The sequence below is a fragment of the Podarcis pityusensis genome (genome assembly GCF_964106645.2).
Source record: "Podarcis pityusensis genome assembly, chromosome: 2".
Lineage (NCBI taxonomy): Eukaryota > Metazoa > Chordata > Lepidosauria > Squamata > Lacertidae > Podarcis > Podarcis pityusensis.
In genome coordinates this window covers 80547857-80572090 of record NC_138029.1, presented here as the reverse complement: position 1 = coordinate 80572090, position 24234 = coordinate 80547857, and the positions used below count along the sequence as shown (strand labels likewise).

At 42.7% G+C, this 24234-nt stretch overlaps 1 protein-coding gene across 8 annotated transcripts in view; it reads right to left on the bottom strand.

Moving 5' to 3' along the window:
- FBLN2 (fibulin 2) overlaps positions 1 to 24234 on the bottom strand; it is a 136131-nt gene that overhangs the window by 47725 nt on the left and 64172 nt on the right. For all 8 annotated transcript variants that reach the window (XM_080996722.1, XM_080996723.1, XM_080996719.1 and 5 more), the window contains 2 exons: positions 5107 to 5218; positions 2494 to 2623 (listed from right to left, as the gene is read on the bottom strand). In XM_080996722.1, the coding sequence (XP_080852848.1) occupies positions 2494 to 2623; positions 5107 to 5218 (242 nt within the window). The remainder of the gene's footprint in view (positions 1 to 2493; positions 2624 to 5106; positions 5219 to 24234) is intronic.

Here is a 24234-nt window from a genome sequence, read left to right as displayed (position 1 = left end):
TTTTTTATAGGTACACTACCCTTAATCAAAGGAATGAGAAGCAGAATTACAGCATTGTACGAAGCTTATCAAGCACAATTAAGGCTGTAAGGCTGATTGGGTTGTCTCAGAAAAAAACAGAATGCCCTCAGGACTAAGTGTTACACCAGTCTTAGTGACATTCACCACAACCCAATCCAGTAATACAGATATGATAATATGCTTCCCTTTCCCATTCATCTTGTTTGCTCATTCTTGCCAATACCCCACAATGCACATTTGTAGTTGGGAAACCCAATCCCATTTTCTCTATGCCTCAAAAATACTCTTTGAAGTCTTATTATTAAATGTTCTTTTGAAGGCATCTTCCTTGAACCATCAGCCAGTGAAGGCTGGCCCATTAGGGCAAATTAAGCCCTGGACTGCCAACATCAGCCTGCCCCCAGCTGGCCCCCAGGTGCCTGCCTTCTTAGTGACAACCAGCCCCAGTGCTGGCCCTGGCCCTCAACTTCCTCCTTCTCCTTAGTCTGACAGAGTTGTAGAGTTGGAAGGGACCACAAGGACCATCTACCTGAAGGAGCGTCTCCACCCCCATCGTTCAGTCCAGACACTGAGGTCCAGCACCGAGGGCCTTCTGGCGGTTCCCTCCATGTGAAAAGTGAGGTTACAGGGAACCAGGCAAAGGGCCTTCTCGGTAGTGGCACCTGCCCTGTGGAACACCCTCCCATCAGATGTCAAGAAAATTAAAAACTATCTGACTTTTAGAAGACATCTCAAGGCAGCCCTGCTTAGGGAAGTTTTAATGTTTGATGTTTTATCTTGTTTTTAATATTCTGTTGGGAGCCGCCCAGAGTGGCTGAGGAAACCCAGCCAGATGGGCAGGGTATAAATATTAAATTATTATTATTATTATTATTATTATTATTATTATTATTACTGCAGTACAGGAATCTTTTGCTCAATGTGTGGCTAGAACCTACAACCCTGGAATTAAGAATCTCATGCTCTACTGATTGAGCTATCATCTCAATGCCACACTTGTTGAACAAAGCAAGCAGGAGGATGGGGACAAGCGATGTTATTGGCTTTACCTGCCATTGGCTCTGGCTCCACCTCCTCCACCCCCAGTCCCAATGGGCACTAGCCACCACTGCCAACAGCAGGAGGCTGAATGCTAGCAAACACAGCATGCATTTCCTATTTCAAACAGCTCACCATTCAACATTATTTAATAGGTGACCAGGTGTAGTTGCACCAGTAACACCACCCTGACTTACAATGTTGCTTACAATGCAATTGGGTGCATCTCTTCTCATAAGCACGTCCCATCAAACCTTTTTATGGGACTTGCTCCCAGTTAAGCATGCATGAAATCACAGCCCCATTCTCTGAAATAATGCGCATGGAACAAGACTTCACTGCACAAAGAAGTAATTCCTGAAATTTTGAGGTGTCTTTGACATGCAGTTCTGCCTGTTCGCTCACTAGGAATTTTATGGCAACTGGGCTGTACAGTTTATATCATAGCAACATCCTTTGCAGATAAATGATCCATAACACAAATCTCAGCATAGCATTTTTACTCATTTTCAGAAATAATCAAATACTGTAATAATGTCCTGAAAATTAGATTATTCAGTAGGAATAATAAGCCTCACCAACCAATTAACCCCTGTGTTGCACCAAGAATGACCTTACATTTTTCATACGAACAGAAGTTATTCGTAAGACACTTTGATATTACAAGACTTGGCAGGATTAATGCATTTCCTGCTGAGGCAATGGAAAATTACACTCGGGAGTATCAAACAACTTTGTAAATGGTGATCAATGTTTAATGAATTCTGAAACCTTCAGTTTGGCTACAATCTGGAAGAAAGGACATAATAAATAAGGAGTCAGATCCTAAGCAGGCAGAAACTGGCAAGGCTCCATTGTATGGGAATCAATGAGGTGAATGAAGCTGTGCAAATTTTTTTTGCCAGGGCAAATCCCCCTCCCCCCCCCCCCAATTTAGCATCTGCATCGATCTTTATTTATGAGCTAAAGTTTCTGGAGTCAAACATTTCTTCTTCTAAGTCAAGTGTTCTGTTCAACTGCTCAGTTCAGCTTCAATCCAATAAGTGGTTAAGCAAGGAGGGGGAGGGGGCTGATGTAATCTACTTCCCTATCTATAATATGATTTTTAAAAAGCAAGTAACATGCTGTTAAGTATAATACTGGAGATAGACTTCTTAAGCTATGCACTAATGAAATTCTTATCTATTAGATATATGGAAAAGCAAATTAAAATGAAGGCCCTGAAATTCAAGATTGTGCATCTGGTTGAAGCAGAGAAATAAATATGAGCAGTCAAAATGCTTAGCTAAGTGAAATTTTCATTCTTGGTCCATGATGCTTTGCAATTAAGGAGAGAGAGAGAGAGAGAACAAATGCCAAACCCTTAAAAGTGCCAAAGCTTAACCTGATTTGAATTAGTAATGGTACCACAAAGGTTTCAGCATTGTGCCTTGCCTTATAAAACGATCCTCCGCAGGTCTCACTTTCATCCGGGCCACACAATTCACCTTCTCTGGCAGCAATCATGCCAGCAATGCAGCTGTTTTCCTTTAAATACGAGACACAACACTGCTTCTGAGCAATTCTACAACAAATAAAACACATGTTGCTCTCAAAAGGCAGGTTTCTACTTGCAAATGCCATTATTCAGTAAGAACTGACACCACTGGACACGCCAAAGAGATTGGCAGCACTATTTTGCAACTCAAAATGCTGAATCAAGAGGTCAACAGGGGCAAAGGAGTGTGTGTGTGTGTGTGTGTGTGTGTGTGGAGGGGCAGTACTGTGTTTGCCGCAACAGGAAGGTTGTGGAATGATGTTAGTGGCGCTCTAGGTTCATGGCACTGTTGTCCTGCAGGGATCAATCCTGCAGGCTTCTTTGCCAGCATGTTTCCCACAGGATTGCACTTCTCCACTCAATCCTGCTGGCTGCAGGGGGCTGCTTTGTGCTGGCAAAGCAGCACCCAGCAGGTTTAAACCATCTGCTTGCCAGCTGGTTCAGGGCTGACGACTTTAGTGGTTTGCTTCACCACACCCAGCAGCACCAAACCCGGAGATTCCCCCCGCCCCTCCAGCACTTTACATTTGGCTTGGGAATGCATTGGCAACTAGCACAACTGATGCAATCTTGGTCTTGCATGATCCAACTGCCTAGAGTTGACCGTGATTTTAGCAACCGTGATTCAGAAGGATCTAGGGGCCAAGTGGTGGGTCTCAAATTAGTTTCTCCATGTCCTTAAAATGCATCCATAACAACATGACTATTAGCACTGTCCATCTCGGGGGGGGGGGGGTTCTGCAAGATGCCCAGCAATCCACTGGATACTTACTTGTGAGTAAGTCCCTGTTCTGAAATCCTGGAAAGTTCTGTTCTAGATGGACCAACAAGTCTGATTTAATATAAGGCACTTTCCTATGGTCCCTATGCAGGAACATACATTCCAGGTCTTGATCAACATAGAAATATTATATATTGCAGGGTGCCAACTTGAATAAAATATTGGGGGGCAGGTAAGCCATGCCCCAATGTAATAGATCACATGACACAGTGCGCACACACTATTTGAATGGCAATGCTCATCAACCTTGGGAAGGACCAGCCCCCTCAAATATTTTATTCGGGGAGCCAAAGGGACCTTGGCCCCTAGAGGTTGGCTCCTATGTTATATTATCCTGCCAGAGACAAGCATTACCATTCCATCCATGGCAAACATGGATTCAGTTATTCTCATTCTTTATTTATTGGCTCAGTATACATATATCCAGTCCACACCTTCCATTAGCTCAGGCCATGAGAAGAGGCGTGATTGTGCAGTTGCTATAAAAGCATAAAATGAGGTGGTTTGACACACTCCTCTTTGTATAAATACATACCAAATATCATGCTTCTATCACCAAGTACACTTTTTTCTCCTCGCTAAGCTCCTGTACTCCACCAATATCAGATCTACTTTGGTTATTTGTAAACTTGCTATAGAAAGTTGCAGTGAAATGAGTATAATCTTTTGAGCAGGAGTTCAGTCTGATATTTACATATGGAATGAGAAGAAAGACCCATTAATTAAATTCTAAATCCCTTTGTAAGGAGCTCATTTACTTAAAATTTGATCTTTATTTATTTAGTTTCCATTTGTGCTAGACATTTCCCCCCACAAATGAGAGAGAAACTGACTCACATTTTCTTAATTGCAGTATTCCTGCTATTTTAGACCAAGAGTCTTGATTCCTTTATGTAACTATAATAGTGCACTTCTTAGCAAATGGGTCATATCCAATTCTGTGAGATTACGCTGGGGAAACAGACTTTGTAAAGGCCGAGATTCAGGTGGCAGTGACGGAAAGTAAGCATCCCATTAACTCAGTTCCATATGCACAGTCCTTTGCATAGTGCACTTTATGTGTGTCGTTTATGAGAAACAGACTTTTGCACTTAGCACAGATTCTCAGCAGGGAGCTTGATTTTTATCAGGCAAAATTAAAGGCCTTATCTTATTCATCGTATGATCTGCGATAAGCCAAAATAATTGTTCTCCTGTAATTGGAGGAATGTGCATATTAAAAGGTTCAAGTTCATTAAGGCTCTATATTTTGGGAGAGAAATGTTCCTTATGTATACGTCAGGCCGTCTTGCCACACTTCAGTAAGTTTATGCAGCATGTGTGCAGATGGGCTTATCCATATCTTTCTTCTGCACTTTCCAGGCATGTTCCACAATTTAAAGCTCTGTGACTGGGTGCATCCCTCCTCCCACCCCTCCAGACCTTTCCTGATGAAAACTAGCTCTTTATAGCTCAATCAGAACAAACGTCAGTCTGCAGAAAACCTGAATTGATGTTTGGTCTGATTTAAGTTTTAAAGAACAGGTTTTTGTGAAAAAAGCTTGGGGCCAAAAAAGAGAGAAAAGGCACGCTTGGACATGGAGTGTTAAAGCATGGAGCTCTGGGTGGAAAGAGCAGGGCAAATGGTAAGTGTGGATAATCCCTGTATGTGTGTAACGTGGATCATATGTCAGATTATAAAATGCAGGCTGTTTGTGATTTTTCAGCTTCTTAACTTTAGTTTACATACCTGCAAATATCGCCATCAGCTCCACTTACAGGGATTTCTGTGCATTCATTGTTGTCAATAGCCCACTGTTGTCCAGCAGCACAGCAAGTTTCAATTAAATCTTTTGTTGAACCTGAAAAATAGCAGATATACAACTATATAAAATACGCTTTGGGAAAACAGATTTTTGTATGCTAGGATGAGTTCTGCAACCTGATTTTGTACAAAGGGACACACCTGGGTATATCTGTGAAAATTCCATTGTGCAGAAGCTTACAATTACAGCACAGTCGTACCTTGGAAGTCGAATGGAATCCGTTCTGGAAGTCTGTCCGATTTCCAAAACATTCAGAAACCAAAGCACAGCTTCTGATTGGCTGCAGGAAGCTCCTGCAGCCAATCGGAAGCCGCAGAAGCCCCGTTGGACGTTCGGCTTCCAAAAATAGTTCGCAAACCAGAACAGTTACTTCAGGGTTTGCAGCATTCAGGAGCCAAAATGTTCAAGAACTAAGCTGTTTGAAAACCAAGGTACAACTGTACTGCTTCTTACACTTCTGTCTACTTAGAAGTAAGCCCAACTGAGTCCATTGGGAGTTACTGCCAGGTGAGTCCATTGGGAGTTACTGCCAGGTGTACATGGGATTGCAGCCTTCAAGCTTCTCTTGGACAGCTGCTTCAGCTGAGGGATACAGATCCTGTCCGAATATTTATTACTAACAACATATAAACCTATGAATAGCTTCACCCACCTTGTCTTCCATCCTATAAAGTGAGCTCATTGTCTTCATAATTGATCCTTATATAGCCAAATGACACCTTCCACAGACAAGGTAGATGTATCAGCAGGCTTAGGGGAATACCAAGGTTTTCAGAAGTACCAAAACGTTAAGGGGATTTTAAAAAAATATGCCCAAAATAGCCCTATGGGGACTGAGCATACTCCGTGGCCACAGAATGCTGGCTGATTATTGGAAGGGAGAGAAATGGAAAGCAAGGAAGGGGGTGGGGGGTGGAATGGAGTATCCTGTAAAAGGGCATGGATGTCTGCCACACCTTACTGCAACATTTTTTATACAGGGACCACTTGCATTTTCAGTTCTGCAATGCATTTTTCTTCAAGGTGGTTTCACAACACATCCCAGCAAGTGTTAGTTAAGATCAGTTAACCAGATTTTACTTCTCGAAAACGAGCCTGCTTCCCAAGAGCCCCTTCCAGCTTTTGAGGGCACAGGAACCCGTGCAACGCCATTGCTTCGAATACTACTCGGTATAATTGGAGAGCCAAGGTTGTATAGAAGGAGCTTTCTCTGCGACTCCTACCACACCAGAGCAGGAGCAACACAATCATGGAAATGAGCTGTGGTGTGACTTCGACTCTCCAAGATGACAGAATGATGAGGAAAAGCTTCCATACCACTAAAACCAATGCCAGAAGGTACCAAAACTCAAATATGCATTGGAAACTTAAATTCCAGAATTTGGTATTTTATCTTTCCTAGCAGCCATATGGATTATTTTCTTTTTGTCGTGTCACTCACAAAATACATGTTTGATTGTGGTGTTTCTACATAAAACCAATTTTGATTAATCTTCTATATTGCTGATGGCAGAAGCAACAATGTAGCATACAAGAGGAATAACTATCTAGCAAGGGTTTAACAAATGTTACTGGTTTTGATCAATATTTCATGTGAGTAATATTGCATTAAAAGGCCATGTCTTTTATTGAATTATCATTAGTCAAGTATTGACCATATTCAGTGAAGAACAGACTCCTCAGGGCCTTAAGGCCTCCAAGAAAAAGAAGCTGAACTTTGCTTGTCGAGAGACCCTCAGTGCTCAGGTTCAGTAGAGAAGGTCAATGGGATGACTCCAAAATGAGTGGTTTGTGGCCAGTAGCTTTAGGCATACTCAATTACCAGCCCAATTTACAAGACAGATGCAGCTGGCAAACCATTTAAGAATCCAGTGCTGTCAGCAAACAAGGCATATGACAGACAGGCTGAACACTATCCGCTTTCATTGGTCATGTATTTTTAAACTCTCACAGGTAATAGCTTGTTCCGCAAGCTAAAAGAAAGAAAGAAAACCAGTTTCTTCTGTTGTCCACAGTGCAGCTTCTGGAAACAATTGAATGTTACCTCAGGGTTGGGGTTGGAGGCAGAATGATGTTCATAGCCTAGGCAAGCAGAATAAACATGCTTCCCATACTGTAGGATTTCAGGAATAGGGTTAGTAGATCCAAGGAATGGTGTCTGTCTAAGCATACACACTGGGGTGAGGACAAGCATCAGTTCATCATCATCATCATCGTCATCATTTATATCCCGCCAATCTGGCTGGGTTTTCCCAGCCACTCTGGGCAGCTCCCAACAGAATATTAAAAACATGATAAAACATCAAACATTAAAAACTTCCCTAAACCAGGCTGCCTTCAGATGTCTTCTAAAAGTCAGATAGTTGTTTATTTCCTTGACATCTGGTGGGAGGGTATTTCACAGGGTGGGCGCTGCTACCATGAAGGCCCTCTGCCTGGTTCCCTGTAACCTAACTTCTCGAGGTGAGGGAACCGCCAGACGGCCCTCGGAGCTGGACCTCAGTGTCCGGTCTGAACGATGGGAGTGGAGACGCTCCTTCAGGTATACTGGGCCGAGGCCGTTTAGGGCTTTCAGGCTCAGCACCAACACTTTAAATTGTGATTAGAAATGTACTGAGAGCCAATCCTGATGTCTCCCAGGCTGGGGACTGGGAAGGATAAACGCCCAATGCCTGAGCCAAGGTCTCCCTACATCTGAATAAAGTTGTGGCCAATTTTAATCCCATAGCACATTGTCTTGAGTCATTATTCCGCTCGGGGGTCACCTGGGGTTGGGGGGACTGTGCCTGTCCATGCAACTATTGCTCTTTGGTGGCAATATGGTATTTTTTCAGACTCTATCTCAAGTGTAGGTTGCAAGCACATAGGCAATTATAGAAAATGTTTGGTCCTACATGCCCTTTGAACTTTTTTCTGCAGGAATATCCAAAAGGGACTCACAGATCAGCTATCACAGTGAAAATAATGGAAGAGTAAAAATACTTGCTGATGTTGGAACTATATACATACACACACACACACACACACACACACACACATATATATATATATATATGGATGGTTTTAACATCTTTGCTTGATTTGGCTGGGCAGTGTTTGCAAATGAAGTGGCCAGATGAATTCTGATTTGACACAAATTACAGATAATTTGTGGTAATATGAACTTTTGCAGGAAGGTTTGAAGTTCAGGAGGAATTTTTTTGTAGGAAACTTATAAATCTCAGTGTCAGAAACAGCATCTAAATTACAGGAAATTTCTCATTTGCTAGTACATATTGTGAAAATATAAAACTGCAGCCCTTCTACCACCACAGTGTGTATTTGGTATTGGAATTAGAGAAAGACCTGTGCTATGGAACATGTATTCTATAAGGTATAATCTAGCGGACACCAGATGACTCAGTCAAATTTGGAGGTGGATTACTGGGTCCTTGCCTCAGGAATCCTACAACTTCAAGCTGGCCTCAGATGCAGTCTAAGGAAGAGCACTACGCAGGAGACCAGAGTTAGAGGATTCATCACGTGGCTGTTCCCCAAACCCAGGAATTCAGACTTCAATCAAAGAATCGAATTCTCCAGTTTCTCATCATCTTCTTGCCCTCCCTCCTTCGTAAGCTCTAACAAGTAGCAGAGAACATGATGATAATGGAAGCTGCCTAGTTACCACGTTAATTGCTCAGACCCTTACCAAAGCTAATTCCATTGCTCCTGGGAGTTAACACAAAGGGTCAAGTTGCCTCCAAAATTGAGGGGGCCCTGCACGCAGCTCACATGTGTGACATCACATTTTCTGAAGGCTGAGCCCTCTGGAGCAGCCAGCCACTGAAACTGTGCTGCACTGAGCTCCACACTTGGCCTCCTCTGCTCCCTCCACATTGAGGAGGCCCTGCCTGCTTCCAACAAATATTAAGGGGGCCGAAGACACCTCCGCTCCCTAGAGTTGGCGCGCCTGCTAGAGGCTATCCCAGGTCCTGCCCTGCTTGAAGTGGCCTGCTTCCTTTTTGGAAGAGATGTCTAGATCACATTAGTGTCTAGATCAGTTATGAGTAGCCTCTCCTGAAATATATGGACTACTAATACAGATCTACTTTTCTATCGAGACAAATAACTCCAAGGACAGTAAGACAGTTGCATTAGTGAGCTGAGGCTGTTAGTATCCTTGCCAACTCATAGTTTTTATCTGTATTATGTCTCATGTCAGCCTCCATGCAATCAAATGGAGGTTCTGAAACAGAATCAGGTAAAGTGGATTTCACCTACATACTGTATACATACACACACAGAGAGAGACACATACTTTCAGGCATTTGAAACTAAATATTTATATGCAGAACCAAGAAACTAAAATGATCAGGTTCTGACAATTTATTTGATTATGAACCTGTCTTAGCCCTGGAATTTTTCTAAATATACTGTACCTATATTTATATACTGTATCTGATTTCAGTGGATCAACTTTGTGTATCACTTAGTCAAATACCACCCAGAATAATTACAATGTTTCTAACATGAATTGGAATGACGGTAGCACAAACTTGTTCCTCAGTCTTGCATTAGTGCATATATATCCCCACACAAACAGACATACATACTGTGGTTAATATGACAAAGATGGTCAAAACACAAGAATAAAACAATATTGAAACACTAATACCATCATTCCATTGAACCCACTGTGAATACAGAATAATTATTTGATTTCAAATAATAATAGATTGAATTGTGAAGGAAACTATATTGTGTGGAAAGTGTAATAATGGACATTAGGTGGCTGTTTCTGGGTGGAGTCAAGAGTTTCCCATTACTATCTATTTTTCTCTATTAGTGACAATAACATTCTTGTCTAGCTTCTTGCCTTGTGTGTCCTCTAAGGCTTGCATAACAGAGGTATACAAGTTCATTGCCTTAAACCAGGGGTCAGCAAACTTTTTCAGCAGGGGGCTGGTTCACTGTCCCTCAGACCTTGTGGGGGGGCCGACTGTATTTTTTTTCCGCGGGGGGGGGGAAGAATGAATTCCTATGCCCCACAAATAACCCAGAGATGCATTTTAAATAAAAGCACACATTCTACTCATGTAAAAACACGCTGATTCCTGGACCATCCGCAGGCCAGATTTAGAAGGCGATTGGGCCAGATCTGGCCCCTGGGCCTTAGTTTGCCCACCCATGCCTTAAACTGTAAGGACAGCATTGTGAACAGTGTCTCATATTTCTGAATCACATAACTTGCATTACTAAGACAGGCAAGTAATTTCTCTGTCCTGAGAGCACCTCTGCTCACGTATACAAAACTATCTATAAGATATCTTATATAGAGAAATGGTTTCTTTTTAAATTTATTTTTCCTTCTAAAGCTATTGCCATATCTGCTTCCAAAGTCATGCTTTCATAAATTGCTTGTTCATTTTTAATTTTTTAAAAATTTGGTTCTTTGATAGGATTCCAATAACGCTCTCTTTGTTCATAGCTTACACTTTGCTGCATAAATGTTCTTTGGCTTGATTTCTCAGGTTAAAAATCCCGTTAGTCTGAAAAAAAGACAACTAGAAAAAGCAGATAAATAGAGCTATCTCCTCACCCCATGAGCATATGCACATAACCATAAGCCTGAATGATTTGGTTGACTTTGCTCCTAATGCAAATGAACAGGCAAGTTAATATTCCCTCTGGCCAGAGTGTAGGATAATCCTCCTACTTTGAACTTTGAACCATCTGAGACAGAGGTCAACTAATTTAGCATGCTTAATCTATAACGTTTCCATGAAAGCATAATTTATTAGCTCCGGGTTTTCATGGGGAAAAGGTAAAGACTCTCTTTTGATACTCAAAGATCCTTCAAACTTGAAAGTTCTATTCAAATAAATTACATCCTGTCTTCAGGATCAGTTCCTCAACTTGGTAGCTTAATATATCCATTACTACTTCACACAATACTAACAGTGGTGCCAGGAAAATAAGAGCCCCGTCTCTTGGTTCCACCATCCTCAAAGGCACACTTTATGGGGATGTGGGAGAGGATCTTCTTGGTGGCTGCTCTCAGACTTTGGAACTCCCTCCCTAGAGACGTTAGATTGGCTCACTCCTTGTTGTCCTTCCACTGCAGATGAATACTTTTTTATTCCAGCAAGCTTTTGGATCTGACTGTTTTGAATAAGGAGGCTGGCTGGCGAAAAAGTGAAATCTGGACACAAAAGTTGTTGAGCTTTCTTTGGTCAAAGGTGTGTGTGTGTGTTTGCAAAATCTCAAAAAACAAAAAAACCCCACAACCAATGAAGTTTTTGAGCTATTTTTAAGGATAATTCACCAAAATTCACACATCCAACATGAGTTGCCATATGGTCGGATTTTCCCAAACATTAAAGCGTTTTCTGCCCAGGGTGATGTTTCCAACGGCCGAATCCCAGCTATCTCTGGGAAATTCCGGATGTATGGCTGCCCTAATACAGTTGGTCTCTAAGGTGCTACTGGACAATATATCGACTGCATCAGGCCAACACGGCTACCTACCTGAACACAGAGTATATATATGATTGAGCAGTGCTTACTGCACACTCTGTAGAGAAAAATGAGGGCAGATGAGGCTCGTCAACCTGGGAGAAGGAAACTCTAATCCTAAACCTACACTACCTTGCAGCTATGCTCATTCATGAGAAAGACTTCAGGATTAAACCCCAAGGAAAAATCCATACCTGTCCTGCTCTGCAGGACATTTTCTGAAGAAGAAAAGGCTATGGAGTAAATGGCACACAAATCTGGAGTGTTGTCCCTAAGAAGGTTGGGTGGCTCCTTGTACATCTCCTTCTGTCAACACCTGCAGCCAAGCTGGTGCCAAATGTATTGCTCTGCTTTCCTTTGGAACACAACAGCGAGACCAAGAGTGGGGTCTTATTGTCTGGGCAACCCAGGACCTCCATAAACGCTACTCAAAAGCTTGTGACTCAGAGAGGTCACTTCAGTGCAGTTAATGCAGCAAAAACAACATAGGAGGCAGCAGTTATGAGTTAGCTGTCTCTGCAGCCAACAGATGGCATCCATTGGCTGCAGGCTTCTGTTGTTGGCATCCATCTGTCTCGAGAGATAGTGGAATGTGCCTCAGGGGGTGAAATCAAAATGTTGTATACTTTTGTAATATTTTGTTTTAAGTTATCTGTTGTTGCTTCTTTTTTGTACACCACTTAGATTTTTTAAATATAGTAATAATAATCATCATCATCACCTCAAACTTTTTTCTTGGGCAGCAAAATGTTTGAGGCTGGCCATGCTAGGCAGCACAGTGGAAGAAGCCAGGCTAGGAGTCCCCACTTTCCCTTGGCAACTGGACAAGGCTCAGTCACCTACTCCGGTGGATTGCACTGCATTACTTAGGACAGCACCACTACATTGCTTAGATCTGCTCTCCTTCTGCCTCTCAGCACGGTGCTGGAGACTGCTTTGCATCAAGACAACAGGGCTCAGAGCAGGGCCACCACCAGCAGTCATCATGGCTGCCAAATGCTGGGGCGCAGGAGGCCAGGTAGGCTCACCAAGGCTGACACCAGTTGTCAACATCCATTTTATCCCCTCTCTTCTGCCTTTAACCTGATTTTAGGTGAGGTGCAGGTACACTGCAAATCACCATCCAAGGCTGCCACCTCCTGCCACCTTTATCTCCCCAGAATGCCTCAGGGCATCAGTGTAGATAAACAAGCACAGCATGTGAAGGGATATGGCAGAAAGTGTAGCATCTTTTCTTGCTGCCTTGAAAATAGCAAAGGTGTGGGTAGGATCTGTGGGTTGCAATTTGGGCACCCTATCTCAGCTGTCATGATCTGCACTGATGAGAGCCAGAGCCAAAGGCAAGATAATGTGGTGTTGTGAGTGGAGCATTTGCTTTCAAATCCCAAGCACCTCAAAAGCCCAGTTCCTTCTAGATAAGAGAGGTTTTGACAGGGTGTTTGGCCAGAGGCCACTGGCTATTAATAGGAAGGAAATGCTTCAGATTCTCAATAGACATGAAGATGTCAAAACCTCTTTTTGGGGGTGGGGGGAGGGACACATGCTCAAAGGCTTAGGATAGACATCTACCAGTCTGTAGAACCATCTTTACAATTACAGATGATGGTGTCTGCTTACTATGTTCTGGGCCAAGTAAACATAACATTTACAAAAGGTCAAGCACCGTTGCTCCTTATGGCTTCCTACTTTTGTCACTTTATTAGCTGTCATAATCAGAGTTTGCAGAAGAATGTCAGCAATTAAGATTGCGGTCCAAGGTATTTCCTGGATTAAGGAAAAAGTTGATAGTCCAAAGCTATGCCTTGATCCATTAAACTTGGCCAGCTCTGAAGTCCCTAGGAAATGTCTGCACTTGGAGCTATAATTGCTGTTAAAATTCATTGTGAGAGAGGTGGTCGAAAGAGATGGGATTAGTCAACATTCCCCTGCCTCCCAATATTGAAATACTTTTGTATGTGTTTGTAGGATGACTGGGAAATATCATCTGAAATGACTGTCTGCTTATGTTATGAGCAAGCCGAGGAAATCACCAGGAACTATCGGAACCATAGTCATAAATGTTATCTTTATATTCAGTCATGAACTTTGCATGATTGTGCAAGAAAAACGGACTTTTCCAGTTTTAATCACCTAAGCATGATGGCTTCTGCGCCACTCTTTGACTTGATTTTCGGAAGGTTTCTTATCCAGGAGCCCCTCCATCTTGCCCCCAGTCTTCATGTGATTGTCCCCCACCCACAAAAAAACTAGAAGAGGGAACATGATTTCTGTTTTCCAACCCCCAAATGGTAAAGTCTGTTATTGCAGCAGAACCACTCCACCTATCTTTCAGGCTTCATCCCTAGAGGAGACCACAGGAGCCAACTCCTAGGGGCCATGGGGGCTTCACCAATAAAGCATTTGTGGGGGCTGAGCCCCCAAAGTTGATGGGCACTGCCATTCAAATGGTGTGTGTGTACTGCGTCATGTGATCGATTATGCTGGGTGGGGCATACCTGGGCCCCCACGATAATTTATTCAAATTGGCACCCCAGGAGAGACAACCACACCTGCCATCTGCATCTAATTCTAGCAGGTTTTTTCGTTTTGTTCTTCAGAAGAGAAGACAGAGCTCAGATTGAAAAATTTGACATAAAGTGGGTTGCAAACAGAAGGGGCTGCTTCCAAATTTTACAAAGGTGAATCTTGTGGTCACTTCCATGCCAGAACTCCTCCCTCCTGATCTCTAGAGCTAAAATGCTAGAGCACCCAGTTTGGGGGCTATCTTCAGAGGCCTAACACCACCGCTTCCCTCTTCTCTGGGGCACAAGGGAGCCTGAGCTGCCCCATAAGTCCATGCAGGTCACCAGATCATCTAGCCTGAAGCCATCTGCATTCATAGCATGTATCATACCCACAAAGTCATTTCACCATTGCAATTTCACCACAACCAATTATAATGCATGATGAAGTCACCATAAAACCACAGTTACTTTATTTCATGTGACTTGGCCAAGATATTCTTTTAATGCACCAGATCTCTTGTATTATTTTAAAAATTATCTTGAAGTGGTTTACTCACACTTAAGAGGGGATACAGGAATTTTAAAGGGGGAAAGTTTGTTTTTGGACATATTTAAAACATGTGGGATATAGCAAAGATGTCTGGCTAAGTCATAAATATGTTTTCTTCCAAAATAACGACTACTTTCCCTACAGTACACTTTGCAAAAATAAATTGGAATCGCTCCATATATGTAATTTGCAGTTCAAGAACACATCCCTAAAAATACCCAGTGTATATGCTGTGATTTCATAACAAAACCCTCCACCGAATGAGGTACTAGACACAGAATCTCAGCTTTTGAAAGTTTTTTCATACTTATGACTGCAAAGATACAAATTGTGTGGGCAATGCCTGGTAAAATATAATCATCCAGGGGAGCTGTCGGATAAATTGTGCAAAATAGTAACATTTCTGGCATGTAACATCTTGCCTCCAAAGCACTGATTCTAACATTGTTTACATTTCGGGAGCAGGGCCACCACAACACACAGTGTGACATGATGCTCAGTAGTAGACCTCAAGTCATTAAAATAAAATAAATTGGTGCTGCATAAGTATTTCCCCCTACAAAATAGTAATTTCCACATCATTAAAAACTAATGCATTCTCAGAATGATCAATTCATGCCCTCTTTAGACACTGCTGGAAGTATTAAAAAGTGGACAGTAAAGGACACAAACAAATCACAATCAAGGACCCATTAAGTCCTATTGATTTCAATGGGAGAGAGTGATGGAGATGCTCAGTGCTGCAATTCTATACCCAAGGGATAGCTAAGGTGGCACATTTCAGTTGCTTTGGACTACAACTCCCAACATCCCCATTCAGCAAGGCCATTGGTCAGCACTGATGGGAGTTGTAGCTAAGCAACCTTTAGAAGGCGCCATGTTGGTGACCCCTGCTGTAACCAATTACCTGTGAGTTCAATGAGTTCAATGGCAGTTACTTCTGAGTAGATATGGATATGACTGCACTGTTACTATCCATTAGGAAGTATTGGGAATTAAATGTTCTCAACTTTGGCTGGGTCATGTCCCAAATATTTGCAGCTGGATTTATGGTCCTTGCCTTCATTTTTTAGAAAAGGATTGCCCCCAACCATAGCTGTCAACTTTCAGATTTGAAAATAAGGGATCAGCAGCCTCGAAAATAAGGGATCAGCAGCCTCACCTGTCCCGGGGACAGTCTACGGGATATCTAACAATCTGGGATAGCAGCTGGAAGCAGCGGGAAACGGCCCTGGAATAAGGGAATTTCCTGCAAAAAAAGGGAAGGTTGACAGCTATGCCCCCAACCAGTAAGCAGATTGTGTCCAAAGGCATGGGGGGGGGGGGGAATTTACGAGGAACCACACTAAGGAATGTTTATTTATGCTCCAGCTCTACACATCAAGAACTAAAAACATGTGGAGCGATAACTGATGGCAATGACTTACATATACTAACGCAAAGAGATTGTGGAAGTCAGGGTGGCATGCAATGCTAGTTCTACTCAGAACAGTTCATTAATTTCAGTGGTTCTACCCCGAGTAGGACTTGGCTGAATACGTACAAGTCACTTTAGAAAACACATTTTTCAGTGGTTTCTTTTTCTCATCCCCCAACCCTAGCAAAAGGAGGCCACTCTTTGTGTTTTCACTAGATATCCACCATCATGTTTTGTGATTAACTGCTGCTTTTCCCTTACAATGTAGCAGTGCATTGCAAAGATGCAAACTGGCAGGCTGCCAACACAGTAGCAGCTGTAGCTGCTTGCAGCAACAGCAGAAAACAAAACAAATTGAACACTTTAAAAAAGAAAAAGAAAAAGCTGTGCTGCTGTGGCACTTCCCATTTCACCTCTTGAGACCAAATAGGAATTGCTGCCCCTCCCTGCCTTCATGCTACCCCTGCCAAAGCATCCCTTATCAAGGCTGCATGGCAGTGGTGCAAATGAGAGGAGGCAGATTCCAAGCGGGATCTCATGAGATCTCGCCAGAAATCAGCACCAATACCAACGCCACCTCTCCACAGCAGAAGAGAAGGCAGGACATGTGGGCTGCCCACCGCATGAGGAAGCTGCTTCATCCCACCTCATCTGTGAAGCCAATCCTGCTCCCGCTCCTAATAGTGAGCCTCACTCCTGAGAAACCATTTCTCCCAGGGAAATTTGGTGAAGCATCATCATCATTTAATTATACCCCATCCATCTGGCTGGGTTTCCCCAGCCACTCTGGGTGGCTCCCAACAGAATATTAAAAACACGATCAAACATTAAATACTTCCCTAAACAGGGCTGCCTTCAGATGTCTTCTAAAAGTCAGCTAGTTGTTTATTTCCTTGACATCTGATGGAAAGGTGGTCCACAGGGCGGGCGCCACTACCAAGAAGGCCCTCTGCCTGGTTCCCTGTAACCTCACTTTTCGCAGCAAGGGAAATGCCAGAAGGCCCTCGGAGCTGGACCTCAGTGTCCGGGCTGAATGATGGGGGTGGAGACGTTGTTTAGGGCTTTAAAGGTCAGCACCAACACTTTGAATTGTGCTTGGAAACGTACTGGGAGCCAATGTAGGTCTTTCAGGACTGGTGTTGTATGGTTTCAGTGGCCACTCCCAGTCTCCAGTCTAGCTGCAATATTTTGTTCTGTATACTCAGTAGTATGCTAGGGCTAATTTGCTGTTCTCAAAAAGTGGTGCCAGGAGAACTCCTTCAAGTGGTGCCCTGTTAATTTCTCATTAGGGAAGTTTTGCCAGACTTTAATAACAGTGGAGATTTCTTGCAGCAATCTGCTAAAAAGTAAGGATAGATATTATAGACCTTACTCATCCAAAACTTAAGCTCTTTTAAGCACTAATTATTTACAGCAGGAGAGTTGCTGCTGAACTTACTCCATTTGAAATCCGTGACACTTCAGGTGTTTATCTTTGGGGGAATTCTGCCCTTAATTTGCAGAAATTGGTAAAGAAATAACGAACAGATGGTTATCTAGAGAAACGTGGATCATAGTTGTACATCAAAGCAAGTAAAGAAGGGATAGGAAACTGGTGGCTCTTCAGATGTTTTTGGACTCCATCAGCAGGGTCAACAGTCGGGGATAATGGAACTGCAGTCTAGGAACATCTGTAGAGCTACAGTTCTGTACTAAAGAAATACATCTAAGGCTGCAATTCTATATCCACTTACATAGTAGTAAGCCCTATTGAACTCAGTGGAACTTATTTCTAAGTGGGTGTGTATAAGATTGCACTAGTCAATCAAGTTTCTAGGTAAATATTGCAAAGGGAATCTTGGTAGACTCTCAGACCCTTTGTTCCTTGATTGTATGCATAATAAATACCAGACATCTGAAGTAATACAATAACCTAATGATTCATTTTTTTGGCCACATGAAGAGGAGGATATTTTAAAATTGTATTCCCCACAAGAGGCAAGCAATTGATGGTAACCACTTCAAATGACAAATTAGCCTGAGGATCAGCCATATCAAGAATTCCAAAACCCCAACCACAGTCTGCAAGACATAAAACAACACTTGGGAACATACTTAACATATAAAATGCATCTCCGCTTTACAGTTTAGTCTCAAATTTACTATTTGTGGAAAAACATAAAGATAATAGAAACACATAAAAATTATTTAAACAGTATTTGTTTAGCGCACCCGAGTCTGGGATGGAATCTACACACATATTAAAAAAAATAAAATGTGAAAATGCTTTTTAAAAAAACATTTCAAAAAATATATTGAATTTGCCATAGCTCACAATCGCCATCTAGTGCCACATTTGTATAATACACTTTACAGCACACTTAAAATGTTTTATTTGCAGCTCTATAGCTGAGTCCTCAGTGTGGAATGGAAGCTGTGACATTTGGGAGGCACTGTAGCAGTGAGGGAACATGAGGCACTGAATTCAGAAGCATTGCTGCCTCCTGGGTCCTAAGAGTATGAGAGAAGAAAAACTTATCCCCATCAGTTTTCATGACACCATGCATAATTTTATACACCTCTATTTTGTTCCCTCTTTACTTGCTTTTCTCCTAAGCTAGAAAGCTTCAGACATTACAACCTTTCCTCAAGTAGCTCCTGCCCCCCCAATTATTTTGGTTGCTCTCTTCTGCCTTTTCCCCATTTCTGAAATGCTGTACACATTATTCCAGGTGGAATAAATACAGAGATTTGTATAAAAGCATTATGACAGTAGCAGTTTTATTTCTGATCCATTTCCTAATGACTAACATTTCCATGACTCCCCACCCCCAGTTCATTTTCCTGGTCAGTCACTGCCAGTTGAGACCCAATTAGTGTGTATGAGAAGTGACTGTCCTAGGAAACCAATAATGTGCTAGATTTCTCTCTCTCTCTCAGAAGCAATTCTAAAGAATGACAGCTCCAAGTGGCTTCAAGTGGAATGACTATGAAGATAATCCTGTCCAATTCCCAAGGCTCTTTCATATAATCCTTGCCATCTTCATGCTCCCCCCACCCAGCCTGTACAAATATATCACAGAGTTAGAATATATCACAGAATTAGAAGAGATCGAAACACCATCCAGCCTTGCCACAATTCTACTGCCACCCATTGATCAGCTTTCCACAAGTCAACCCACTCAAGCCAAACTACAATGCACCGCGAGCAAGAGAGCAGATGTACAGCGTCAAAGAAAGGGAAAGGAAACAGCTCCAGCTGATCCCAGAAAACAAGATAAAACGATTTTTATTTATTTCAAAAGTGTTTCAAAACTGCTTCAAACGTCTAAGCAGGGTAGAAAAATGTAAATGATAACAGAACCTTGGTTCCCGAATGGCTTAGTTGTTGAACAAATCGGCTCCCAAACGCCGCAAACCCAGAAGTAAGTGTTCCGGTTTGCGAACATTTTTCAGAAGCTGAACGTCCGACGTGGCTTCCATGGCTTCTGCTTGAGTTCAGGAAGCTCCTGCAGCCCATTGGAAGCTGCATCTTGGTTTTTGAATGGTTTCGGGAGTCAAACGGACTCCTGGAATGGATTAAGTTCGAGAACCAAGGTACCACTGTACCATTAAAAAAACAGATAAAAACAGAAATCTAGTAGTAACAGAATCCAACTTTAAGAACATAAGAAGTGCCTGCTGGATCAATCCACTGGTAACCCGTGTACTCTTAGCACCCTGTTCTCACAGTGGCCCACCAGGTGCCTGTGGGAAACCTGCAATCAGGATTCGAACACGAGCACTCTCCCCTCATGTGTTTTCCAGCAACTGGTTTTCAACTTCGGTGAGTGCAACAGGACTTCCCCTCCCTCTCTTCCTCCTTGCATGCCACCCTACACCATCCCCAAGTTTGCTGTGGGGAGTTGTGGGGAAACCTGGAGCAGATTGGGAAGGGCAATAGACATGAGGAGGCGGAGAGAGTAATTATGTTGTGCTTGCCAAAGTCATTCCTCACACAAAATGATTTTGCCCACCTAACTATGGCAGCAATAGCAAATGGTGACAAAAGCAGAGATTGTTGTTTTAAAAAAATACAGTGGTACCTCGGGTTACATACGCTTCAGGTTACATACGCTTCAGGTTACAGACTCCGCTAACCCAGAAATACTGCTTCAGGTTAAGAACTTTGCTTCAGGATGAGAACACAAATCGTGCTCCGGTGACGCGGCAGCAGCAGGAGGCCCCATTAGCTAAAGTGGTGCTTCAGGTTAAGAACAGTTTCAGGTTAAGTATGGACCTCCAGAATGAATTAAGTACTTAACCCGAGGTACCACTGCATCGTATATGACTTCAGAATGGGAACAAGTTTTGAGGAGGGAAATTGAAATGCAGGTTAGTTGGTTCTTTGCGATGTAGTCATTGCTGGAAAAGAGATTGGACACAGTAACTGAAGCAACATGCTTAGCGGCTACTGTTCCCTTCTCTTCCCCCAAAGTGGGTCTTTTAACTGCTTGTTGAATCGCTTTCTTGCTTTCCTTGTTTGCTTTTGCTTTGAGTTTTTGTATTTGTATTATTCCTCCTTTCAAAAAAATCAATCAGTGGCAAGAGTTCTAGCCTGCTTTGTCCCCAAAGCCTTGGAATCACTGTGGGTTGTAGCCAATGCTGGTCCTACTCAGAGTAGACCCCTTGAAGTTATTGGGCATAGCTAACAGGTTTGTTAATCTCAACGGGTCTCCTCTGTGTAGGACAAACAGTGGTAACTCAGGTTAAGAACTTAATTCGTTCTGGAGGTCCGTTCTTAACCTGAAACTGTTCTTAACCTGAGACACCACTTTAGCTAATGGGGCCTCCCGCTGCCATCGCACTGCCACCGTGTGATTTCTGTTCTCAGCCTGAAGCAAAGTTCTTAACCCGAGGTACTATTTCTGGGTTAGTGGAGTCTGTAACCTGAAGCGTCTGTAACCTGAAGAGTCTGTAAGCCGAAGTACCACTGTAGTTGGATAAAACCGAGAATATTTATTATGACACAAATATTCCCACCTTTGCCAGCTTAACATGAGGCACCAAAAGCTAAGCCAAATAATAATAAAAAATCTTTATTTTGACATGTCTCAAGAAAAAGTCATTGGATCCAATGTAGTTTATGTAAACCAGATGGTTACAAAATGTACATAGTACACATTTTTGCCATAAAGGAGTCCCTTTGCTCTGAAATGCTATCCGTGATCCAGAGCAAGTTATTCCTACATCTTCTTCTTCTTCTTCTTCTTCTTCTTCTTCTTCTTCTTCTATTACAGATTTCATAGTTAGCTATGATTAGTTTTGAGAGTCTATATTTCCCTGGTTTAAGGATGAGGTCTATTTACTTTGTGTAGACTCATAGAATTGGAAGGGACCTCATTGGTCATCTAGTCCGACCCCCTGCAATGCAGGAATCTCAGTTAAAGCATCCAGGACCGATGGCCATCCAACCTCTGCTGAAAGACCTCCAAGGAAGGAGAGTCCACAACCTCCCAAGATTGTACTGCTGGTTAAACTTAACTACAAGACTTAGCCACAAGCTGTTAGCCAGGCGCTTTGCCCCAGTGACTCATCAGACAGAAACAAGTAAGCTGCTCCATCCATATTACTAAGGACTCAGCTAGATTGGTAACGAAAAAGTGTTTAATATTTGCATTATAACACTGTGACACCAGAGGGCGCTACGGAGTTCCATTTTTACCAACACAATTTCTCATACAAAAACACGTTGAACTGAAATGCTTCTTTGATGTGTCTAGATCCAGCCTAAGTGTACTTGGAGAACCAGGTACAGCATCCTAAGCTATTCGGAGAAGTAAATAAAAAAAAAATTACATAAACATCCAGTCCCCAAATCTGAGAACAGCTGACTTTTTAACTTATTCATTGCATTTAGATCCCACATTTTTCTCCAAAGAGCTCAGGATGGTATACAGGTTTCTCCCCGTCTCATAGAATCTCGACAACAACCCTGTGAGTTAGGTTAGGCTGAGAGAGAATGACTGGCCCAGTGAGCTTTATGACCGAGGGCAGATTGGAGTCCTGGTCTCCCAGGTCCTAGTCTGACACTCTAACCACTATACCACACTGTCTCTGAAATGGTCAGGATATACCTTGCCTCTGTGCATCATAGTTTTTCCATTCCTAGCACCCAGGGCAAGCACATGCATCAATGCACCCCCTGGCTGGCACTACACGCTAATTGTGGTAAGGAGAGAGCAAGGGAGACCTCTCACAGCTACACGCAGCCCGCGCTTCAGGAAACTGTATCATGTCAAAGATTTTTATTACCATAAAATTAGCAAGATATGCAGTCAAGTCTATTATTTGGAACGGAATTCCTTTTTTCTCAGTACAGTAGAAAAGATTGCTATCGTCTCATAAATACAAACTGTAATGTGGCCTATGGAGACTCCAAATATATTCAACCACAGAGCACATTCCAGAAAGAGTCTGGTTCAGAAATGTAAACAATGTGAGGGGGTTGGTTGTCATTTGCAGCCTGCAACTAATTAAATGCCTATTCCATACCACCTACCAAGGGGCGGAGGGACTGGAAAGGAAATAAAACACAAAAGGCAGACTATACAATCCAAGGACCAGCCTTTTGACTTGTGTAAATTGGCAGAGCTACATCCACAGCAGCGAGAGACACTGAAATTCTGTTTTGACTTATGCCAGCTGAGAAACTGGCCATGGATTGTGAATGTGTGCAAAGATATATAGATTTAAAAATATTTACATCCTGCCTTTCCACTAGAATGTACCCATGATCGCCAACAGCATTATAGCTATGCGTGCTTAGTCAGAAGCAACACTCCCTGAATACTGTGGTCTCCATTCTGACCAAACCACACACACACACACACACACACACACACACACACAGAGTTTATCACAAAAGAGCAAACAATTAATGCTGATAAAGAATGCTGTCAGTCAACACAGAGTAATGCAGATAGGTTCTATCCAACTAAAGAGTTGCCTGCCCAGAATCACTTCTGAGAGTGCGATGGAACTTCCTCTCCTTCTGCACTGTGTCCCCAAATCTGCTCTGGGGGCTCCCCCAAACCTCTGGAGCAGATTTGGGGTGTAAATGGGGGACACATGACAGGAGAAGAGGGAGGGGAAGTTCCACTGTGTCTGCAGATGTCATTCCATCCTTGTAATGATTTAGAAGACAGGAGTGCCTGGCGTGCTTTGGTCCATGGGGTCACGAAGAGTCGGACACGACTAAACAACAACAATGATTTAGCTGGATTCAACCCAGTGTCAGAAGAACAAAGAAACATTTAATCTCCTTTCTCCTTCAAAGTGGGTATTTCTTTCACTTATCATCTAAACAGGAGGGAGGTGGCCAAGAAGACTTTTCTGTGGAGGACGTTCTAGGCCCCCCCATGTCTCTTTTGACAATTTGGTACACAGTACAAGGTCTCCAGTGATCAGGCAGCATACATGCATGTTGATTTTTTTTAAAAGGGGGGCAGCACGGAAATCTTCTAAATAAATTTGAGATAAGGCAATTCAGATATCATGCTCAAAATCAATTTATAGTGTAGGGTTTCAAAGGGCACAGTCAGCAGCCTGAGTTGTGCTTGATGATACGAATCATATACAGTAGAAGTTACTTAAATGACTGGTCTCAAATGCCTTGTGAGGATCAGAACATCAGCTGCCACACTTGGATGATATCAGGCATAGGCCAACTCGGCCCTCCAGATGTTTTGGGACTACAACTCCCATCATACCTAGCTAACAGGACCAGTGGTCAAGGATGATGGGAGTTGTAGTCCCAAAACATCTGGAGGGCCGAGTTGACCTATGCCTGGATGAGATAAAGAAGAGAAACAGAGCTAAGTGCCATCAGCATGTTGATAGCACTTTTGTCTCAAACAAACAGGTGACTAAGTTAAATAGCAGGGGAAATCTTTAAGCACTCCATGTCATTGGGATACAGTGAACAAATAAACATAAATCCCAGCATTAGATTCTAGAACGTCCAGTGTGATGTCTCTAAATTCTTCTCCATACAGATTGCCAGAAAGAATACTCTCATTCAACAGTGGGGAACCAGCAGATCCTCCCCATTTGACTCATGAGGTCA